This window comes from Mastigoproctus giganteus, chromosome 1 (genome assembly GCF_048544385.1).
Source record: "Mastigoproctus giganteus isolate SK-2022 chromosome 1, ASM4854438v1, whole genome shotgun sequence".
NCBI lineage: Eukaryota > Metazoa > Arthropoda > Arachnida > Uropygi > Thelyphonidae > Mastigoproctus > Mastigoproctus giganteus.
This window is the reverse complement of record NC_143575.1, coordinates 137,814,712-137,837,493: the sequence shown is the minus strand read 5'-3', so window position 1 is coordinate 137,837,493 and position 22,782 is coordinate 137,814,712. Positions and strand designations below refer to the sequence as shown.

At 38.0% G+C, this 22,782-nt stretch overlaps 1 protein-coding gene across 2 annotated transcripts in view; it reads left to right on the top strand.

The window, feature by feature from the left end:
* Window positions 1-22,782, top strand: part of Tcs4 (Threonyl-carbamoyl synthesis 4) — a 344,103-nt gene that overhangs the window by 270,530 nt on the left and 50,791 nt on the right. Inside the window, exons 8-9 of one of the 2 annotated variants that reach the window (XR_016546994.1) lie at window positions 20,909-21,039; window positions 21,239-21,326. Coding sequence is in view for 1 of the 2 variants with exons in the window: in XM_090374528.1 (XP_090230654.1) it covers window positions 20,909-21,039; window positions 21,239-21,270 (163 nt within the window). In the remaining variant the exon portion in view is untranslated. Of the gene's footprint in view, window positions 1-20,908; window positions 21,040-21,238; window positions 21,341-22,782 lie in introns of those variants that run through there. The other variant, XM_090374528.1, reaches the window with a different exon arrangement.

Genomic DNA, 22,782 nt, shown 5'->3' with positions numbered 1-22,782 from the left:
GGGCCATTTGTTTTGTCGTGCTGTCATATGCTGGAGGGTTTGGTCTTTTCCTCTTCACGCTGACCAGGCATCTTGAAGAGAACCACTCTACAAGTTCGTTGCCACCTAAGTGACGTAACAGGGCTTACCATCGAGAAGGTGTGCATGAGTGGATTTCAGGGAGGCCGGACTTCTCCTAAATCTTCTGTAATAGAAAGATATTGGATCCATCGGTGTTTTAGACTGAGTGTCTGATAACACACAGAATACCTGTTCCCCTCTAAGCTCCAAAACCAAGACATACCTTCCTATAAAAAATATCAACATTAGAAATCAGAAACAGATACAACAAGCCAATAGGGATGGCCATATGTAACTATAAAAATACCGTTGATAATATGAACACCACAGATCAATCTTGTTACTGCCAGAAAAACAAATATAAAAAATACATAGAACCCCATTACAACCATATCATTACAGGTGACCTTAACATTATAGAGGACCATACCCTAAGAGAGATTATGAAAAAGGGAACTGAATTCAGACCCAACATCCAAGCCAATCTAAAAAACACATGCAAATCTATTTACATGGATCTTCTACAGTTTGCCTTTAAAACCATCTACAAATTCAACACACCAGTAGAAGCCTTTCAAAGTTGGATAAATACTTCCACTGAACTTATTCTGGCTAGATTCAAAGAAATCATACCACACCAAAATTACACTAAACAATACAACCTTAAAAGAATTAATTATAAAACGAAAGAACTACAAAATAAAATTGTCATTACAAATACAGATAAGGCCAATAACAACTTCAGCGTTATATGCAAAAAGTTCTACATTGACATGCTTAAAGGGGAGATGAACCTCAGCGATACATATAAGCTCGTGAACTCCACACCTAGCTGCATTACCAAAAAACTTATAGCCATTCACAAAAAAAATTAAATTAAAAATAGATAATACAAGATACCCATTCGTATATTGGATACCCAAATTTCATAAAGTCCTGATTGGAAAAAGGTTCATCACCTCTGGTAGAAACAGCTACATAAAACCATCCAGTAATTTAATGGAGGACAAATTAAATATTATAGCCAACCAACTCACTAATACTAAATTTATCTCCAATAACAAAAAATATTTAGACTAAAACAAAAACAAGAGAATCAGAAGTCACTTATGATTTTAAAAACCTTTTCACCAGTATATCACACGACAATTTAAAAAAAGTTCTTTTACACTACTACGAAACTTATCAAAATATAATGGGATGTAATAAACAGTATTGGCACGACCTTATTAATCTTAGTGTCAAAAGCCATAGCCCCATAGCCAACCTTTACCTGCATTATTTCGAAAACAATATCAAAGAAGAAATTATATTTTACAGATACATTGATGATGTCCTGGTTATCAATTTCGACAATTTCGATATTATAGCCCAGGAAATTTATCTCAACAGCGACATCACCAATGACAATGTTCACACTCGACATTATGATAAGTGAGACCATTTTAGCTTCCCAGCTATAAAGCTTATCAACTGGGAGAGCAATTTGGCTAAGCATATCCTTGGCGACATTATTAGAAATCAGACAAACAGGTTAATACACATCTGAAATAATATAGATAACATGATGGAAGCAATAAAAAAACTGATAGAAAAAGCTGATGGCAGGTATATTATTCTCATCAAGAATAATATACCTGCCAATTACAGCAGACACCATATTAAAGCGGTCATACTTGCGAACCTCAACCTACACCACCCCAATGCCAATCCCAATACACTTATTGAAAATACACTGAACCAGTTTAGAACTATAACACCAATAAATGGCCCGTAGCCCAACCTTACCTGGCTGTCTAAAAACCAGTGTCTTTCATCAAACTAAAATAATGACTTCCCGGGTTTATTGTGCTCAGAAGAGGTTCGTCATCTGACCGCACTGTAACCCGGCTGACCAAATTCATCCCCCCCCACCTCCAAAAAAAAATCAGACAATCTGATAATTGGTAATTTATCACTTATATCAAACTCCCAGCAACAGAATAATCATGCCTCAGGTATTTTAAACACAATGTTTATATGCCTTCATTTAAATACAAACACAATATAAAACCTAGAGACACAGGGTGAAAATTCACATTGAAGGAGGCTGTAATATGTATATAACTATCCCCTCAGACATACACGTGTCGTTATGCCTTAGAAAAGCTATACTGGCCATGTCCAGGGTATTTCCTATATATTTACATTAACACACTTTTTCATTAACATACTTCTTGTATTTAATCATACTAACACTTATTGTACTTGTATAAACACATCATTTCATTTGTACAGGTTCCTTCCACCATCAGAGGCAAACCCCCCCCCCCCCTCACTAACTCAAATATAAACCCTCTCAAGGCTATCAGAACAATTTGCATTGACATAGGACATATTGCCTACAATTTCACCATCACACCATAGTCAATGAAAAGTGCGACTGCGCAATATAATTTAATCAACACATAAAACAACCAGAAGGCGGGAATTGATCCCTTTTCAGTCTGATCACCACAGAACAAGAAGTAAGAACCCATTCTCATTTAATCTGATACATACCCGTTGGGCTTTGTGTCACCTATCCCAGTTTGCTGATTCTGACACTATTTTTACAAAATTTAAATTTAACACAAAATTTACATTAAACACATATCTTTTCTCATTTAATTTCTATTAATTTCAATGCAATCACCTAAAAATTAAAATCAGGCAAAACTAGAATGGGGACAACAGAAACGGGTAGGTATGAGACATTCTTTTAGTCTGGCTATCAGTCTGCTCAAAGCTCCCGAAGAAGTAGCAGACCAATGACCAAGTGAGAGAATATTATTTACAATTTTCATTGTTTATTATCATTTTTATTGTTATTTTCATTGTTTGTCAACAATTGATTTTTATTTCCATTTTCATTAATATAATTTTATATAGGTCTTCCAGGCTAAAGCTAGTTTACTTTTACTAACTTGTCACCTAATTCCCTACAGATAGATACCATTAAATAAAATTGACTAATATAATTTCATGCACGTATAATGCCTAATTGCCCCATATGCAATAGCATTAACGTTGCACAACGGATAGGTACCTAATACGGTAAACTTTACCAAATATCATTTTTATAGTCTTCAGTAAGAACACAATATATATATATATATATATATATATATATATATATATATATATATATATAGTATTGATTTATCTAAATGTATATAGTTTCCATAAGCAGAACAATATCTGGCTATACAGCTAATGGGAGGTGAAGTTGGGAAAGTACTTAGGATGGCAATAGGCACTCCTGCCCTCGTATTGCACAAATAGCTCAGTGTTGAAGAATTTTAGGGGAAGAACAGTGAAAAGAATATGATTGAAGAAAATACATTAGGGGCGCAATTTCCTGTCTGTATTAGTAATGGCCCTGGATTGGGTAGGTTTTTGCAATTTGGAAAGAGCTGTCTTAGTATATCCGAAATATTGTTAATGTCTACACTAATGCTTAAATTAACCCTAAAGCTATTAACTATTATAATTAGAAATATATCAACCAATTAAAATTAAGAACTCAATATTAAAAATTAAAAATTATTTAAAAATTAATATTTAGAAGGTAACTGGCAGATATGCACTGTGCTGCAACTTTATTAGGTACACCCCTGCTGTGCATAAAAATGGTTTGTCCCACGTTGCAAGTCAAACGACCACAGTTGTGGATATAAATACAGCAGAACAACCTTTCTAGTATCAGTTAAGCATACAAACCATAGCAAGAATGGGGAAAAGGAGTGATCTAACAGACTTCAAACGTGGCTTGCTGGACATCTTTGTCCAGCAAGATGTGCTGGACAAAGTATCTCTGAAATGGTGGCCCCGAGTGCCAAGCGAGTGATCTAGCGATTTACAAAGTGAATTTGAAAGAGTTTTTTCTAAGGAGAATTTATTAAAGAGATTTCCAAAAGCTTTACTTTCCAAGTTATTTATTTTCTGGCTCTTTGTAAATAAAGAAGGAAGCCTCCTACAAGAAAGGAAAGACACCTTTCTTTTGTATATATAACTACTTTTCTAACACACTAACCACTAACCTTTATCGCTTGGTCACTGGTGGCACCGCTCCTGCCTCCACGTGGCAGGGCCGGTAACCTGGGGGATAAATCAACCCTCGGGGCTAAAAGGAGCAGTAATGGAAACCAATGAATTTCCACGTATAGAGCCCAAGAGTGCTCAATATGATAATCATGAACCCGACCATGACTTCTCTACCTCGAAGAGAATGAAAAAAGATGCAGGCAGACAGGAATTACCAGCCTTCCTAATTATCCATTCTCTGTCGGCACAGCCTGTTAGCAAGCTCTCCCCTTTCATAATCCAACGATGTCTGGAACATGCAGCAACATCACCAAAAATGGTGAAACGTCTCCAATCCGGGGACTTGCTAATAGAGACTTCCCTCCCAAGACATTCTGAACAACTATTGAAACTCACCACTTTAAGCGGAATTCCAATACAAGTCACTCCACATAACACCCTGAATTCGTCCAAGGGAGTGATTACTGAGTGGGATCTACTGAACGTGTCCGAAGAAGAAATAGTACAGGAACTAAAGACACAAAATGTAACTCAAGCAAAAAGAATCATGATACGAAAAGATGGTACCTTAGTCCCAACACGTAACATAATTCTAACTTTCAATTCACCGAATCTACGAGCATCAGTCAAAGCAGGTTACTTAAATTGCCGTGTTCGATCCTTTATCCCAAATCCCCTAAGATACTACAAATGCCAGAAATTTGGACACTCCCAGACAGCATGCCGTGGCGTTTCAACATGTCCAAACTGTGGCTCCACAACTCATACCCAGTCAGAATGCAAAGCACAAACTCCGCAGTGTCCTAACTGCAGGGGAAGCCATCCAGCATACTCTAAAGAATGTGATCTCTGGAAGATAGGCAAGAAAATACAAAAATATAAGACTGAAAATAAAGTCTTCTATCAAGAAGCTAGGAAACAAATCAAACTGATCATGCCAAATAGCTCTTATGCCTCGGTTATCCACTCTCACCAATCAGTAGCATGTCAGATGGAAGTGTCACTCTCTCCAGATAAATTGATTGCAGATTGGGCTCGATCAGTTCTATCGACCCAGCCTAAATCAAAGCCAAACACAGTAAATCAAAGTATGAATACACCTCTTACGGTTCCAACCCAGATCATAACCCAAGGTAAAGTAACAGAAAAACTGCAAAAATCAGATCCTGTCGAGGTTAATCAACCACCCTCAACAAGGATGGATACTGATGATTACCTAAGACCTTCTTGAATTACATGCAGATGGTGAAATGGAAGATAACAATAATTCAACACGCCCCAACTTCCCCAGAAAAGAAAAACCTAAGCTGGATCGTCACAAACAACCCACTTATAAAAAGCAGTCGGATTCATCTCCCTCTTACAAATCTAAATAATGGAACAGATCATCCAATGGAACTGTAGAGGCCTTCGCAGTAATATCGATGATATCCATGAATTAATTCACCACCACAAACCTCTTGCAATGTGCTTGCAGGAAACGAATTTGACATCTCAGATCTCAATCAAAATAAAAATTATACTATGTTCAGACAAGACAGAGCTGGCACTAACAGTGCTCATGGAGGAGTAGCAATACTCGTGGATTCAAGCATCCCCTCCAGACGCATCCATTTACAAACCTCCTTAGAAGCTGTTGCCACTCGCGTTGTAAATGGTATTACACTGACACTGGTTTCAATCTATCTTCCACCAAATCATCAATATACCATTCAAGAAATCAAAGATCTTGTCTTGCAGTTACCATCTCCCTTTTGTATCCTAGGAGACTTTAATGCCCACCATCCAGTACGGGGTTCCCCTATATCAGACAAACGAGGGAAGCTTATTGAAATGTTGATAGACAGGCAAAATTTAACTTTACTAAATACTGGCACTCCCACATATATCCATCTCCCTACAGGTTCAACTTCTACAATAGACCTTACCATTTGTTCCCCAATCCTCTTTCCAAGTATAGAGTGGGTAACTCTAAGCAATCCTTATAACAGTGACCACTATCCCATAATCTGCAAAATTCAAGCATCCTGTTCCTTCCCAACAGAAAATCCAATGAAATGGAAATTTTCAAGAGCTGACTGGACAAAATATAGAACGCACATATCATTTGACAACTACATTATTCAGTCCTGTTCCATCGATAGTGTTACTGAGCACATCACAAATCAAATTCTGTCAGCTGCATCCGCTACCATTCCTCAATATCAAGTAAGAAATAGACGAAAAACAAATTACTGGTGGAATGAAGACTGTAATCATGCGAAAAAAGAGAAAAACAAAGCGTGGAACCTTTTCTGCAAACACCCAACCACCTCCAATCTTATTAGTTATAAACGTCTCAGAGCAAAAGCCCGTTTCATCAGACGTAAAGCGAAAAAAGAAAATTGGATTAAATTCGCGTCATCAGTAAATAAAAATACTGATATCAGATTAATCTGGAGAAAAATAAAATGTTTAAACAGTAAATTCCCTCCTTTATCCACCCCACTACTGAACTGGAAATGACAGGAGCTTACTACTCCTACAGAAATATCAAATGCACTCGGAACCACATTTTCTCAGTTGTCCTCTTCTATCGCCTATGATCAAACATTTCAAAAACTTAAAACAATTGCAGAGAAATCCAGACTAAATTTCACTGACAATTCCGCATTACCTTATAATAAACCATTTACCATGCTTGAGCTGCAACAATCCCTTAACAATTCAAGAAACAGTGCTGCTGGCCCAGATGGGATATACTATGTAATGCTGCGAAATTTGGATCAGAGATCACTCTCATTACTGCTCATATTTTTCAATCGAATTTTTTCCGAACATACCTTCCCAAGTTCCTGGAGTCATTCTTATGTACTAGCAATTGCAAAGCCCGGTAAAGATCATTCTGTTCCTCAAAATTACAGACCAATATCCCTTACCAGCTGTCTAAGCAAAACCCTCGAGAAAATGTTACATCGCCGTCTCACTTGGTGACGGCGATGTAATCCAACAACCAATTTGGATTCCGGAAAAATCGATCTTCATTGGATCTCATGATCAAAACTGAGACAAACATTAGAAATGCTTTCGTCAAGAAGGAACATCTCGTAATGGTCTGTCTTGACGTTGAGAAAGCCTTTGACACTACATGGCGATTCGGCCTCTTAAAAGATCTGCATTCTCTTGGCCTGAGAGGTAATTTACCATACTTTATCAAAAATTTTCTACACCAGAGATCCTTTCAAGTTCGTTACCGGGGAACCCTCTCTAAGATCTTTACCCAAGAAGAAGGAATTCCGCAAGGGTCGGTTCTCAGTGCCACTTTATTTGCAATGAGAATGAACCATATAATTGAACTCATTCCGAAAACTGTAGATTCGTACCTTTTCGCAGATGATCTCTCAATATCCTGTCATTCTCAAAACATGCATTATATTGAACGCCAGCTACAAATATCAATTAATCACATTGTGACATGGATGACACAAAATGGTTATAGACTCTCCAGCCAGAAATCTGCTGCCATACACTTCTGTAACAGACGCAATATGCATCCTGAGCCCGAGCTCCACTTGAATAACCATCCTCTTCCCATAGCTAATTGTATTCGTCTACTAGGATTATTTTTCAACAGCAAGTTAAACTTCCAAAAACAAGTCGAATATCTCCGGACAAACTGTCAAAAGAAACTGAACATACTCAGAGTTTTATCAGCGACAACATGGGGAGCAGATCGTTACAGCCTGCTTCACCTATACAGAACCATAATTAGATCATGCCTGGACTACGGGGCGCCTGTTTTCGATTCTGCTAGGGAGAGTGTTTTATCTCGCCTCAACCCTATTCAACATTCAGCTTTTAGATCAGCATTAGGTGCATTCAGAACATCTCCAGTGCAAAGTTTATATATCGAAGCCCATGAGCCTCCTCTAAATATCAGGAGAAAGATGTTGCTGTTAAACTATGCAATCAAGATCCAAAGCCAGAGAACCCATCCTAATTGGTCAATACTTCATGATCCGCTGTATATGACCCTATATAAAAATAAACCACAGACAGTTCGGCCTGCTGGTATTAGGCTAAAACATCTAACAGAAGATTGGGATATACACTTCGATAAAATCTTGCAAGATACTATAGATCCTGACCCTCCATGGTCTGTCATCATGCCATGTTGTGACAAGTATTTCCACCAGTGGGGTAAACACTCTCTATCAGACGTTACCTTCCAACAGCTACACATTGAACATGCTCAACATTATCCTGACTTCGCTAAAATATATACAGACGGATCGAAGTCTGAGAGTGGATCGGGTGCAGCAGTGGTACTCCCTGATAAAATAATTTCTCAATCTCTTCCGACAGAGTGTAGTAGCTACACAGCTGAATTATTTGCCATAAACCTTGCATTAGAAAATGTCTTCCATATGTCAACTCAAAAGAGCATAATATACACAGACTCACAAGGTTCCATATTAGCATTGCAAAACAATTCCCTGCCTACTCACCTGATATTAAAGCTCATCAAAACACAGTTGATACGTCTTAGAGAGCATCAGCAAAAGGTTATCTTCTGCTGGATTCCAGGCCATACCGGAATACCAGGGAATGAAATTGCAGATGATGCTGCCAAAAATCCATCCAGCCCAGCCCCAATGAATTCGCTAGTTCCCGTCACAGATTATAAAATGAATATACAAAGAAAATGTAAGGATCAATGGACTCTTCAGTGGCAAACACAACTCCATAATAAACTACGCCAAATAAAACCCTTACCAAAATTATGGGCTTCTAGCTTTATAGCAAACAGACAAGAAGAAGTAATTCTAGCCAGAGCCAGAATCGGTTATACTCATTTAACCCATCTGTTTCTTTTGTCAGGAAATGATCCTCCCCAGTGTAATCATTGTCATACACCACTCACAGTCAAACACATACTTCTGGACTGTACTCTATATAATAATGCTCGATTAATGTCTTTCAGTTCTCTGTCAAATTTAAAAGAACCTTTGTCACTTCGCCATATCATAGGCGAAAATTCAAATCTCGCAGAATTCTTCTCCTTTCTAAAACGAATAAGATTGTACAACTGTATTTAACTGCTTCTAAATCAACAAACGCAGACAGTATGCACCACTTCCATAAGTGCAATATGGCCTAAGTAGCCATTGCACTTTAAACTCCAACAACAACTCTGAAATGGCAGTTCTCCTGAACTTTTCACGCACCATAGTTTCAATGGTGTATCGAGAATGGTGCAACAAACAGAAAACATCCTCTCAACGGCACTCCTGTGGAAGAAAATTGCTTGTTGATGAGAGAAGTCAGAGGAGGATGGCTAGAATTGTTCAAGCAAACAGACGGGCCACAATGTCGTACATCATGTCAGAATACAACCTTGGTGCACAGAACAAAATATTGCAATGGACCACTAGTTGCACTTTGTCGTGAATGGGCTACAACAGCCAACGGCCACATCGCGTACCTTTGTTATCAATGAAGAACAAGATAGCACGCCTACTGTGGGCACAGCAACACCAGCACTGGACAATCAATGTTTGGAAAACAGTTGCTTGGTCTGACGAGTCGAAGTTCCTGGTGCATCATGTTGATGGAAAGCTCAGAATTTGGCGAAAGCAACATGAATCCATGGACCCATCATGTCTGATGACTACTGTGCAAGGTGGTGGGGGATGTTTTCTTGGCACACGTTGGGTCCATTGATACCCATAGATTCGGTTCTGAATGTTACATCGTACCTAAACATCGTTGCTGACTAAGTGCATCTGTTCACGTTTACAGTTTATCCTTAGTCAGATGGTTACTTCCAGCAGGAAAATGCGCCGGTGCACAAAGCCCGAATCACTATGGAATGGTTCCAGGAACATGACAATGAATTTTCTTTGCTGCAGTAGCCCACTCAGTTCCCCAGATCTCAATCCTATTGAACATCTTTGGGATGATCTGGAAAGGGCTGTTCGCTGCAGGCCTACACCTCTGTCGAATCTCAAGGAACTGCATGGCAAGCTCATGTCTGCATCTCCATTCCTGCACAATGTTTTCAGCATCTTGTTCAATCCATGCCTAGACGAATTCAGGCTGTTTTGAAGGCTAAAGGAGGCCCAACACGCTACTTTCTTCTTCTTCTTCTTTTTTTTTTTTTTTTTTTGTTAGTTTTTGGCGCATCGGCTTCTGTGGCCATAATGCACCTCCCAAGGTCTTTGCACTACTCTGATCCAAGCCCGAGGCGGGATTCGAACCAGCAACCTTTGGGTTGCCAGGCAGGCACTTTACCCACCCGGCTAGCCCGGTTGGCAACACGCTACTAAGGTGTATCTAATAAAATGGCAGCACAGTGTATGTGAAATGGTATCGTATCTCTTAAGGATGCCACACCGTTTCACTATTTCAGTAAATTGTACTGAAATAGTCCATATATGTCACCATTAATGTTTCAACAGTTTCCTGTACATATAATTCTGTGTTGGGGTCAAAATTTTTAAAAGAAAGGAATTTATCTAATGTATGTTAAGTTACATATACTTTTAAGCTGTTGATTGCTGCTATTTGGAAATTTAAAAAAAAAAATTATTATATAAAGTCGCTGTTAGGACTTACCGACCCGCACGTGGCAGCCAGAACCAAAAAGTGAGAACGATTGTTTGAGTTTGCTGCCTTAGTCGTGGGCATAGGTGGCGACCTCTTACGGTCCAAGACACACCAACGTGATGAAGGCAAACTATTGTAAAGCTCACGCAAAAAAAAAAAAAAAAAAAAAACCAGCTAACGTGGCTAAAATATTGTTTTATCTTAGAAAGATACTTTTATCATCTTAGTATTATTATAGCCACGTTGGCTGGGTTTTTCTTTCCGCAAGCATTACAATAGTTTGCCTTCATCACATTGGTATGTCTTGGACTGTAAGAGGTCGCCACCTATGCCCACAACTAGAGTGGCAAACTCAAACAATCGTCACTTTTTGGTTCTGGCTGCCATGTGCAGGTCGGTAAGTCCTAACAGCAACTTTAATAATTTTTTTTTTTTTTTTTTTTTTTTTATATTCCAAATAGCAGCAATCAATAGCTTAAAAGTATACGTAACTTAATATGTCACAGTTCCCTGTACATTAGATAAATTCCTTTCTTTTAAAAAATTTGACCCCAACACAAAATTATATGTACAGCAGGCCCCCGTTATAACACGGTTCGCTTTACGCTGATTCGCTATAACGCTGTTCTTATATTATAACCCGTATCTGACTATAACGCTGTCACAGATCACTATAACGCTCTTTTACAGATTACATTTTTGACATATTTAACGAAATCGTTTCATTTGATGAAGTCGATAGCTTGAAAATGAATAGCAAAACAGCATTAAAACGTTTCCCACGCCGACTTGAGCAATTTTCCCACGCTCAGTGAAATTTTCTCTCACGCTAATTTAAGTACAGTCACTTGTTACGTAGTTCCGAGATCAACATTTTAAAAAATGATCAAATATATTTCTTGTAATATTTGCGTTATATGCATTTATCCGAAGTCTAGTCATCACTCAGTACAGTATTAGACATCGTGCGTAACGGACAGTTTACTTGAACATTGTATCATAATTAATTCAACCAACGCAGTTATATTTTCGAAGAGCTAATAATGACCGACAGGAATGAAAATGCAACAACGTTTGGGCGCAGTACGAAGACTATAAATGTAAGAAAAAGACTGAATTTGAAAATTAAATTAGTCGTTTTGAAGCGAATCGATTCCGGTCAACGACAAGCGGATGTGTGCCATAATTTAGGACTCGCAAATTTAACTGTAAGAACAATTATGAAAAAATAAAGAATTAATTTTAGCAGCGGGAAAGATAGCTGTTCCACTGCAAGCAACTAGGACTAGACCGGCTATTAGGATTGAAAGGGCGCCTCCGTAGCCAGGTGGGAAGGAGCAGCAGTGCGTACCACACGCTTCTTGATTAGACCGGGGTTCGAGCCCGTCACCACCAAATATGGAGGATGCGGAAAGGTCAAGGAATGACCACCGCATATTCCGGAGCAATATGGCCTTAGTTGCTAATGCTCCTAAAAACCAAACAACAACAACAACAATAGGATTGAAATGGAAAGACTAATTTTTTTGAAGATAATATTCCAATGCAGAATTCAGTTAAATTAAATATTAAAAAGAGAGAGAGAGAGAGAGAGAGAAAGAGATTAGCCAATACAATGATCTGAAGAAAACTCGCCTAAAAAAAAAATGTGGAACCATTTAAAACTGGTAGAATAGATTTAAAATCCCGGGAGAAGCCGCTAGTGCAGATTAAGGAGCCGAAACTTTCAAAAAAGAACTTGTTAAAATTATTGAAGAGGGGTATTATGTGTTATACTTCTCAACAAGTTTTTAACATAGATGAAGCAGGACTTTTGTGGAAACGAATGCCTAAAAGAAGTTTCATATTGAAAGAACAAAAAACATGCCAAGTTTCAAAGTGGCGAAGGTTCGGTTGACTTTATTGTTGGGTGGTAACGCTGCGGGCCATTTAAAATTAATACCCCTTTTAGTTTATTTGGAAGAGGGCCAAAGTTCAACTCAAAATCCACACATTTTTCATGATTAAATTCATCCATTAAATTAAATCAATTAAATTCATTATTTTAATTGGAATTTTGTTTACTTTTGAGACGCAAGTAGTTACCACGTAATTAAACGTATGTAATGCAGAATATTTTATATGGGCAAATATTTGAATATTAAATATTTTGACCGACATTTGTGCATCTTTTCATTACCGTTTATTATTGATTAGGAAATATCCTATGGCACCGACCGCAGCTCACAAATACATATGTTACCTTATGGGAAAGCGGCGCTCGCTTAGCGCGGATTCACTTAGCGCTCTGTTTTTCCGGAACGAATGATCAGCATTAAGCGGGGGTCACCTGTACAGGAAACTATTTAAACATTAATGGTGGCATATATGGACTATTTTAGTACAATTTACTGAAATAGTGAAACGGTGTGGCATCCTGAAGAGATACTGTTTCACATATATGTGCCAGTTATCTTCTAAATTTTAATTTTTAAATAATTTTTAAAATAACTTATAAATAATTTTAAAAAAAATTTTTAATATTGAGTTCGTAATGTTAATTGGTTGATATATTTCTAATTATAATAATTGATAGCCTTAGGGTTAATTTAAGCATTAGTGTAGACATTAACATAACATTTCGGATATACAGAGATACTAAGACATCTCCTTCCAAATTGCAAGAACCCACCCAATCCAGGGCCGTTAGTAATATGGACGTTAGTAATATAGTAATATCATATTCTTTTCACTGTCCTTCCACTAAAATTCTTCAACACTCTTAGCTATTAGTGCAATACGAGGACACCAGTGTCTTTTGCTATCCTAAGTACTTTCCTAACTTCGCCTCCCATTAGCTGTATAGCCAGAAAGGGACTGCTTATGAAAACTACATACATTTAGATAAATCAATACAAAATATATACATACTAGCTCTATCTATAATTCAGGAGGGCGCTGACTCTATTTAAAAGTTACAGCTGTCAGTTAGGAGGCTCCGCAAAAACGATAAGTGTTTGCCTTTTATTTACATGATTGTTGTTTTATATTGTACTTAATACGTAGTCATATAGTTATAGTTACGCTGGTTATTTTTTATTTTAATTTAGATAAAGAGTTTTTGTGGATTTTACTTACGATAGGTAAAACCGTTATTTTTGTTCGATTTTTGTAGCCATTGTTTTTGTATATAGGGAATTCAAAGTTTTTGTAGGGAATTCAAATTTTTTAATTGAGGTAGCTAGGTAGCTCTAACGCATAATTATATAGTAATACGCTTCACTGTTTCTATTTCATAGTTTCTATTCAAATACTACTGACATTTAATTTATTGATTTTATTAATTTAAACTATCATGCCCCGAACTAGAGCAGCAAAGCAACAGGCACAAAGTGGCAGGAGTGTTGTGACTCGGGGGAGAACTGAGGGGGCGATTCTCCAACGCGTCACAGCCTAAAAAAATGTGCAACTTGTGAAATGTTTGCCGAACTCTCTGGAACAGAACATGATATTGCCATGGGGGATGTCTGTGTGTGCGCGATGTAAGGAGTGTAAGGAAATCAGGCGACAACTCAGCGTTGTTATGGGCCTATATGAGAGTTTGAAGGACAGGGTGGATGCCCTCGAAGGAAATAAATTGAGGGGCCCATCAAGCTCTCAGCTGCCCACATCAACGCCAGAGCTTGCACTTGGTCATCGCGCAACACAGCGGCAAACCCCAAGGCAGAATGCGCTGGTCCCACAGGAACTATTAGTTGTTGGTGACTATTGTCAGGGAAACGGGGAACATGCTATGTAAAAAGGATAGGTGGAACAGGACCAGGGTATGTCTGCCAGGGGCAAAGGTTGATGACGTTGTATAGCGAATATCATCTTTCAAGGGCACAAAAGGTGATATAGTTGTACACGTTGGCACTAATGATATTAAGAGTAGGAGACCGGCAGAATTACTCAACAAGTACAGGTCACTGTTGAAAAAAAGCCGAGAATTAGGGTTGCATTTGAAAGTGTCTGCAATTCTGCCCAGACACGATAGGAGGGAGTATATGATGAGAGCCTTGTCGATCAATTCGGCCCTGGAAAGATTGTGCAAGGCTCAAGGGGTAGAATTTTTTTCAGCCTGGACTGTACTTGTTAACAGGAGAGACTGCTTCTACAGGGATGGGATACACTTAAATAGAAAGGGTGCAAGAATATTTGCTGATGCTATCGAGGCAGTGTTAGGTGGGTCGGAAAACTGCTAGCTTGGGGGGATACAAAGACTAATAGTTTAACAGTAACCGCAGGCAGAGGTGAAGGTGATTCTTGCACAACTTCTATTAGAATAAGAAGCGACCTGGAGCGAGGGGTGTTGGGGGTTTCAGGGACGGATGGCAGTCATCCTGGAATAGTTGGGTATATGGGATGTGTTAGGGTAACAAGGAATAGGCATAGGAGCATGTATGCTTGCATGTATATCAATGCTAGAAGTATAGTAAATAAATTTGATGAATTTGAAGTGTTGGTCAAGACATCAAAGGCGGATATTGTTGGGATAGCAGAGACGTGGTGTCACAAAGATATAAGGAATGCAGAACTGGAATTTGGGGAGTACAATGTGTACAGAAAGGATAGACAGGACAGAAAGGGAGGAGGTGTTATGCTGTTAATTAAGAAAAACATAAAATCAAAAGAAGTGCATCCAGTTGATATAGATGGACAGTGCACTGTTGAGTCAGTTTGGTGTGACATAAGCACTGCGAAAGCAAAAATAAGAGTAGGAGTGTGTTATAGGCCTAATGACTCGAATGAGTACAATGAACAATTGTACAGAGAAATAGAGTGGGTCAGTAAATCAGAATGTCTTATAATGAGGGATTTTAACTTCCCAGATATTGACTGGAACTTGTGGGTTGGTCACTCACACACTAGTCAGACTTTTGTGGATTTATTGGATGATTGTTTTCTGCAGCAGCATGTTCGAGAGGCAACCAGAGAAAGTAATACTCTTGATCTGGTTATCAGCAGTGATCATTCGTGTATTAAGAATTTGCAGATAAAGGAACCACTAGGTGGCAGTGATCACAGTGTGCTGAAGTGGGATTTACTCAAAGAGGTAACTACCGTCAGGGGTAAAGGAAAGGGTTTTTGCTTCCGTAAAGGGGAGTACAGTGGTCTCAGACAGTTTTTAAATTCTGTACAGTGGGATCAACTGACGATGTTACAAACAGTAAATTCTAAGTGGGAAGCATTCAAGGAATTAATCGTGGAAGCTACTAGACTTTTCATACCGATGAAGAAATATTGTTCAAGGTTTAGGCCTAAATGGTTATCAAATGAACTAATGAGACTCGTGTCAGAGAAGAAAAATGCATGGGATGCATATAAATTATCAGGCGACGCAGAAGCCTGTAGCAGATATAAGCTAGTCTGTAATCAGGTCACAAAGGAGGTTCGGCAGGCAAAGGCGGATTACGAGAAATCTTTGGCAAAAGATGCTAAGAAAAACAGCAAGGATTTCTTTACTTATATAAACTCTAAAAGGAAGGGGATGAATATGATTGGTCCACTTGACATCGATGGTTCGACTGTTGATGATCCTGCTCAGATAGCAAACAAACTGAATGAGTATTTTGCATCTACATTCACATGTGAGGAATTATTACAGTTTGAAAATGGAAGAAGGTTATCAAATTGTAGCAGTGTGCTTAATGATTTTGTAATAACTGAGAGCAAAGTGGAGGAGAAATTGTTGAAGTTAAACATAAGAAAGGCACCTGGTGTGGATGGGATCTATCCAGTTATATTAAAGGAGGCGGCAAAGCAACTAAGCAAACCCGTAGCCATAATTATGAGAGCATCCTTGGATTCAGGGGAGGTTCCCACGGACTGGAGATGTGCAAATGTATCCCCAATTCACAAAGGAGGTTCGAAGGGTGACACGAGTAATTATAGACCAGTTAGTTTAACTTCTGTTCCTGGTAAAATAATGGAGTCACTGGTTAAAGATGCATTGCAGGATCATCTAGACAAGACTGCAGCAATAATTCAGACACAGCATGGGTTTGTTAAGGGAAAGTCTTGTCTGACAAATTTGATTGGTTATTATGATGTGGTCACAAAGGAACTGGATGCAAAAAATAATTTTGATATCATATACTTGGATTTCAGGAAAGCTTTTGACACTGTTGCGCATGGAAGACTACTGTACAAATTGGAGCAGAATGGTATTAAGGGTAAGTTGCTACAATGGATAAAAGGATGGTTAAGTGGGAGAAGACAGAGGGTGGTAATCAATGGGTGCTGCTCTTCGTGGACTAATGTTATTAGTGGAGTCCCACAGGGTTTGGTGTTGGGTCCACTGTTGTTTTATATATTTATCAATGATATTGATGAAGGTATATCAGGCTTAATGTCGAAGTTTGCAGATGACACGAAGGTTGGCAGGGTTGTTAATGACAGTAATGGCAGTGTGCTACTGCAACAGGATCTAGATAATTTGGGCAGATGGGCTAAGAAGTGGCAACTGAAGTTTAACCTTGACAAATGCAAAGTACTGCATATGGGTAGAAGTAACCCCAGAGAAATGTACCAACTGTGTGGTACTACACTTAAGGTGGTAGAAAATGAAAAAGACCTGGGAGTAATTGTGCAGTCAGATATGAAGTTTTCTGAGCAATGTAGACAGGCTGCTAGGGCAGGTCATGGGGTTTTGTCAATGATATATAGGAATTTTGCTAGCAGGGAAAAGGATGTGATTGTCCCTCTGTATAAGGCAATGGTCAGGCCACGCCTTGAGTACTGCGTACAGGTCTGGAGGCCTCATTTTAGGAAGGATGTAGATTTGCTTGAGCGTGTACAGAGAAGAGCAACACGATTGGTGAGGGGATTGAAGGGATCCTCTTACCAAGAGAGGCGTAAGTTCTGCAAATTGCAGTGGCTGGAGACTAGGCACCTGCGCGGTGATCTGATTGAGGTCTATAAGGCCTTGAATGGGTTGAGCAAGCTGAATTCTGATGGGATCCTCCCACTTGTTCAGAATACGAACCTACGGGGACATAAGTTCAAATTAAGAAAGGATAGATGTAGAATAGATGTGCGGAAATTTGCCTTTAGCCAGCGGGTGGTTAATTGCTGGAACAAACTTCCATCTGTCGTTGTGGAAGTTGATAGGTTAAATAAATTTAAGGAGGAACTGGACAGGCATTTGGAGGGTATGGTGTGATTTTTTTTTTTTTTTTTTTTTTGGCTGATGCTGCATAAGCTCCTACACTTGCTTTCTTGCATCAAGTGCCACTTCTACTACTACTACTACTATCATATTCTTTTCACTGTCCTTCCACTAAAATTCTTCAACACTCTTAGCTATTAGTGCAATACGAGGACACCAGTGTCTTTTGCTATCCTAAGTACTTTCCTAACTTCGCCTCCCATTAGCTGTATAGCCAGAAAGGGACTGCTTATGGAAACTACATACATTTAGATAAATCAATACAAAATATATACATACTAGCTCTATCTTTGCAGCCTGCACAAGATAGGCAAGTATTTTTTAACAAATATATATATGGGTTTCTCCCTAGCAAGCTCAGGTGACGTCCAGGGTTTGCCCCAGCTAGAGACTTTATCTACACCATATACCCAGCCTACCTCCTTGTAGTGGTGGGCAGACTACAGGAGTCTCACTAGAGGCTCTGCAGCCAAATGGCCAGAGGAACAACAGACTGGCACACCCCTACACTACACTATTTAGACTACATTAAAACTCACACTATCTCTGGCCTTTACAGAGTTTGTACTGTGATTGAGTATTCTATGCAGAATTGGGGGGGGGACCCCAGTGCTGCTTGACAAGAAACACTATAGTCACTATATGGGACCAATTATCACTCTTTTACAGTCTGAAAACAAAGGTGCAAATTTACGAGTGTGACATGGGACTGAATTGTTCAATTGGCTCATTGGACATTTTGAGCCCCCATGTTACACTGGTAAATTCTAGACTTCATTTGCAACTCATTAGACATTTGAAGTTACCTGTGGAAAGGTGTTTTCGTGTGCATGAACCATTTGCACTCAGCATGTGGTCAGGCATGCTAATTTGCTGACATTGTGTTATCTTTTCATGTCTTCTTGAAAGTGTAATGGTTTTGTCTTGTCACGTATTTGGATTGGGCCAGTTTTGATTCTGTCCTGTCAATGGTTGGAAAAATTTCTAAGTCCTCTTCATTTGAAGTTAGCTGATCTCAAGTGGAATGAGTCATTCCATATTTTTCAGCCCACACATGGAAATGAGCCCATTTACACACTTCTATACATATAATGCACAAATAGTGCAATTTAGGCTCACAATGCACCTAAACTTTTTACTACTGTGGTTAACTTTTGCAAGTTCAGGTTCTCATATGGGATATGGCATCCTGAAGGTTAAGTTGTTTTGAAAGTTTAGCATCTTTCCATTAAGTGTTACAGCTTATTCTTGTTTGTGATATTTCTGCTATTGTCCACATGCTTTTAAACATGTGCCTGCTTTGTCTCACCCGCATACATCTTGTTCATTACACTGAATGGGGTGGCTAAGTATTTTTGGTAGCGTACATCAAAATAACTTGGATTACTCACCTAGGGAAGGAGACCCTACAAATTTCTAACTCTAGTTTCTCCACTTGAGATCAGATAACTACAGCCTCAGTTGAAGAGGATATTAGAAATTCCTTCAGTTATTGATGGGAATTTTATCCATTCCTTACTAGATAACTGGATTATAGGAAAAAGGCAATATTTTAATTACCATATTTGATGGCTTATAAGATGCACTTTTTTCCTTATAGATACCTTAAAAAATGCCCTGCATCTTATAAGCTGAAAGTGGCAAAACAGCACATGTGCAAAACCGAAAAATTGGCAAGCGACAAAATGTAGTTAATGGATAGTTTACATCGCAATCACGGTCAGTACATTTTTCAGTAATTACTAGGTTGTTTTTGGAGTAACAAGCGTGAATTCCAGTTATACATTTAAGCCCTAATAGATAGCAGGTGCATCAAGAAGGCAAAATTATACTATTGGATTTAAGCTAAAAGTAATACAATATGCTAAAGAACATGGGAACAGAGCAGCAGAACAAAATTTCGGACTGTAAACATCAAGCACCTGGTCGAAAGGATGAACACAGAATTGGCAGTAAGTATCATCATTGAACAATGTATTGAACAATGAGTATTAGTACAGCAGCAGCAGCATCACTCATTATAAAGCCCTTTCAAATAAAGAAAATGCCATAACTCTAGAACTCTACTTCCTGGTTGAACAGATGAGAAGAGGTTGTCCTTGCAAGGGCACATACATCTCACCCATCTTCACTTGTTGACAGGTGAGGACCTCACCATTGTTATTGCCCCTTCCTATTGACAATAAAACATATCCTCCTTGACTGTCTCCAAAATCAAGCTGTTTGACTTGAAAATTTTACATCTCTTATAATCCAGCATAATTCATTAGAACTGAGTCATATTCTCAGTGATAATGCCAATGTGACTTTTTTAGATTTTTAAAGCAGATTCATTTGTATGAATGTTTCTAACACATGCCCAGAAAAAAAATTAATGTATTTGCATAATTGATGTAGCAGGCACAAATTGGCCTTAGTTGCCCTTGTGCCAGAAAATTCCCATTATCCCAATTGTTTAAGTTAATGTGTTAATTGTCCTGCCTTTCTGAAACCTCTGGTTACTTTTAATTTTGAGGAGCTTTGTATGAGATAGAAGTTAAAAACATTAACTTAGAAATAAATCTCTTTGTCACAAGAAGTATTTATATTGTTTTGAGTCATGTGATTACTATAACTCTTTGCAGTTGGAGTACTGTATGAATTAATGCACTGAGCAGGGAGGGGGGTAAATCAAGCCAAACCAGAGTGGATTTGCAGATACATTAAATACTGTTTTAATTGTTAAGGAAAACTATATTCTTTATTTCTGAATTATAAGCAGATATACATTAATGATTCAGCATTAGCATAGGCTGTCTGTTAACCTGTCCGTTAGGCTGTCTGTTAACTAAGTTGATACTAGATGGCAAACATGTATCATCTTATTTAGCAGACACTCTTAAAGGTATTCCAGTGTAGAATAATTAAATGAAATCTCAGTTGGCATAATTAAAATTATGCCAACTGAGATTTCATTAATATTGAACATTATTTAAATTAGATGAGTTGTTGTTTTTAAATTTTCAGGTGTCCTCTTGGGGAAAATATTTCTGCACAAGTTGCAGCAGCTGATATTAAATTGGAGAAGCTGAAATTACCTACTAACTTTAATTACCTTAACTCGGAAGTGGACTCTAAAGAATTAAAAAGAAAGCGTGGTATGTCAGATGATAATTTCACATTTTGTTAAGTTATCTTAATCATCAAGATATATAAATATTATCATATTTGTACATAATAAAATGAGATAAATGATGTTTCATTCCACTTTAAATCAGTGCACAAATTAATCCATAATTTTTCTTTAAAAAAAAAACTGCAGTTTTTCCTCATACTTTAGTCCACCTGTTTTTGTAGGTTCCCACAGACTTATCTTCAAACTCCTATGAGTCTGCAGACCACAGTTTGGGTGCCATGTGCATTAGAAGTTTCAAAAAGTTAAGAAGTATGTGTGATCCCAACTTTTAAATAATAATAATAAAAATAATACTTTGATATATAATATCTGTATAAAGCTGTGTAAAGTATTAGATATGAACAATGTCATTCTAAACCGAGTGAACATTACCCTTTTCTAGAAGATACATATGTTTATTTAAGCTAGAAAGAGTAAACCGATTTAGCTAATAACTGAGTGACTAGGTATTTGTATCTTGAGTCCAAATAAAGAGCAATTGCCCATAAATATCAACAAACAAATTTATATACATAAATAATATTTGTTGTCATAAACTTTCAATATATCTAAACCATAAACCATTTCTAGAAAGAAAAAGGCCTTTTGGTTTGGGAATGAACAACATCAAAATTTTCTCTATCTCTGCAAACTATAATTTGATAGTTTTAATTCAAAAATACTGAAATAAAATAAACTAAATACAAGGTAAAACAAATAAAAACCAAGAATAAAACACACAGTAGCTTTTGACATCCCAGGATGTCTTTGCCAACCATAAAACTTTAGAGTAATGCTAATAAATAGATGAATGAAGCATTACTAGAACAGCATAAGAGGATCATGTGAGTGATAGCTACTTGCGTTTGATGCAAGAAAGCAAGCTTATGCAGCATCAGCCAAAAAAAAAAAATAAAATAAATAAATAAAAAATAACCACTTCCACTTCACCCCTCTGTTCGTTCGAAATACCTGTCCAGCTAAGCCTTAAACTTATTTAGGCTATCAACTTCCACGACAAGGGATGGAAGTCTATTCCACCAACCAACCACCTGCTGGCTAAAGGCAAATTTCCTCACGTCTATCCTACATCTGTCTTTTCTCAATTTGAATTTATGCCCTCTCAGGTGATTATTCTGAGCAAAAGGAAGAATCCCATCAGCATTGAGCATGCTCAAACCATTTAAGGCTTTATATACCTCTATCAGATCACCCCGCTGGTGCCTAGTTCCCAGACACTGTAATTTGCAAAACTTAAGCCTTTCTTCGTAAGAGCACCCCTTTGTTCCATTCACTAATCTTTGTTGCTATCAGTGTCTCACCATCCATGAGGATGGATCTGGCCCACTGGGCAAGATAATTTTGGAGGAATTGTAATACAAGTCTGTGAAAATCCTTTAGTGTTTTTAACTGCATTAGAATATGATTTGGAAGGCATCACATTTAATATTTGTTTATGTGCTTCTTGGTACGTAACATTTTTCTCTACCTTGTACTTCAGTATTTTTTTCCCCATTTTCCATGATTCACAAGTTCTGGAATATGCAGGGTGAGCACACTGGCAGTACATTGCTGTACCCAGTACATTCAGTTTGGGAGTGGCTGGTGAGCCACATGGGACAAATGGTGTTACCTTGACATGCTGTTTGAGAATGACCATATTTCTGGCATTTAAAGCGGATTTGGTATATATAGTCAGATCTTACAGGAAAGGTAGCCAGCTTTA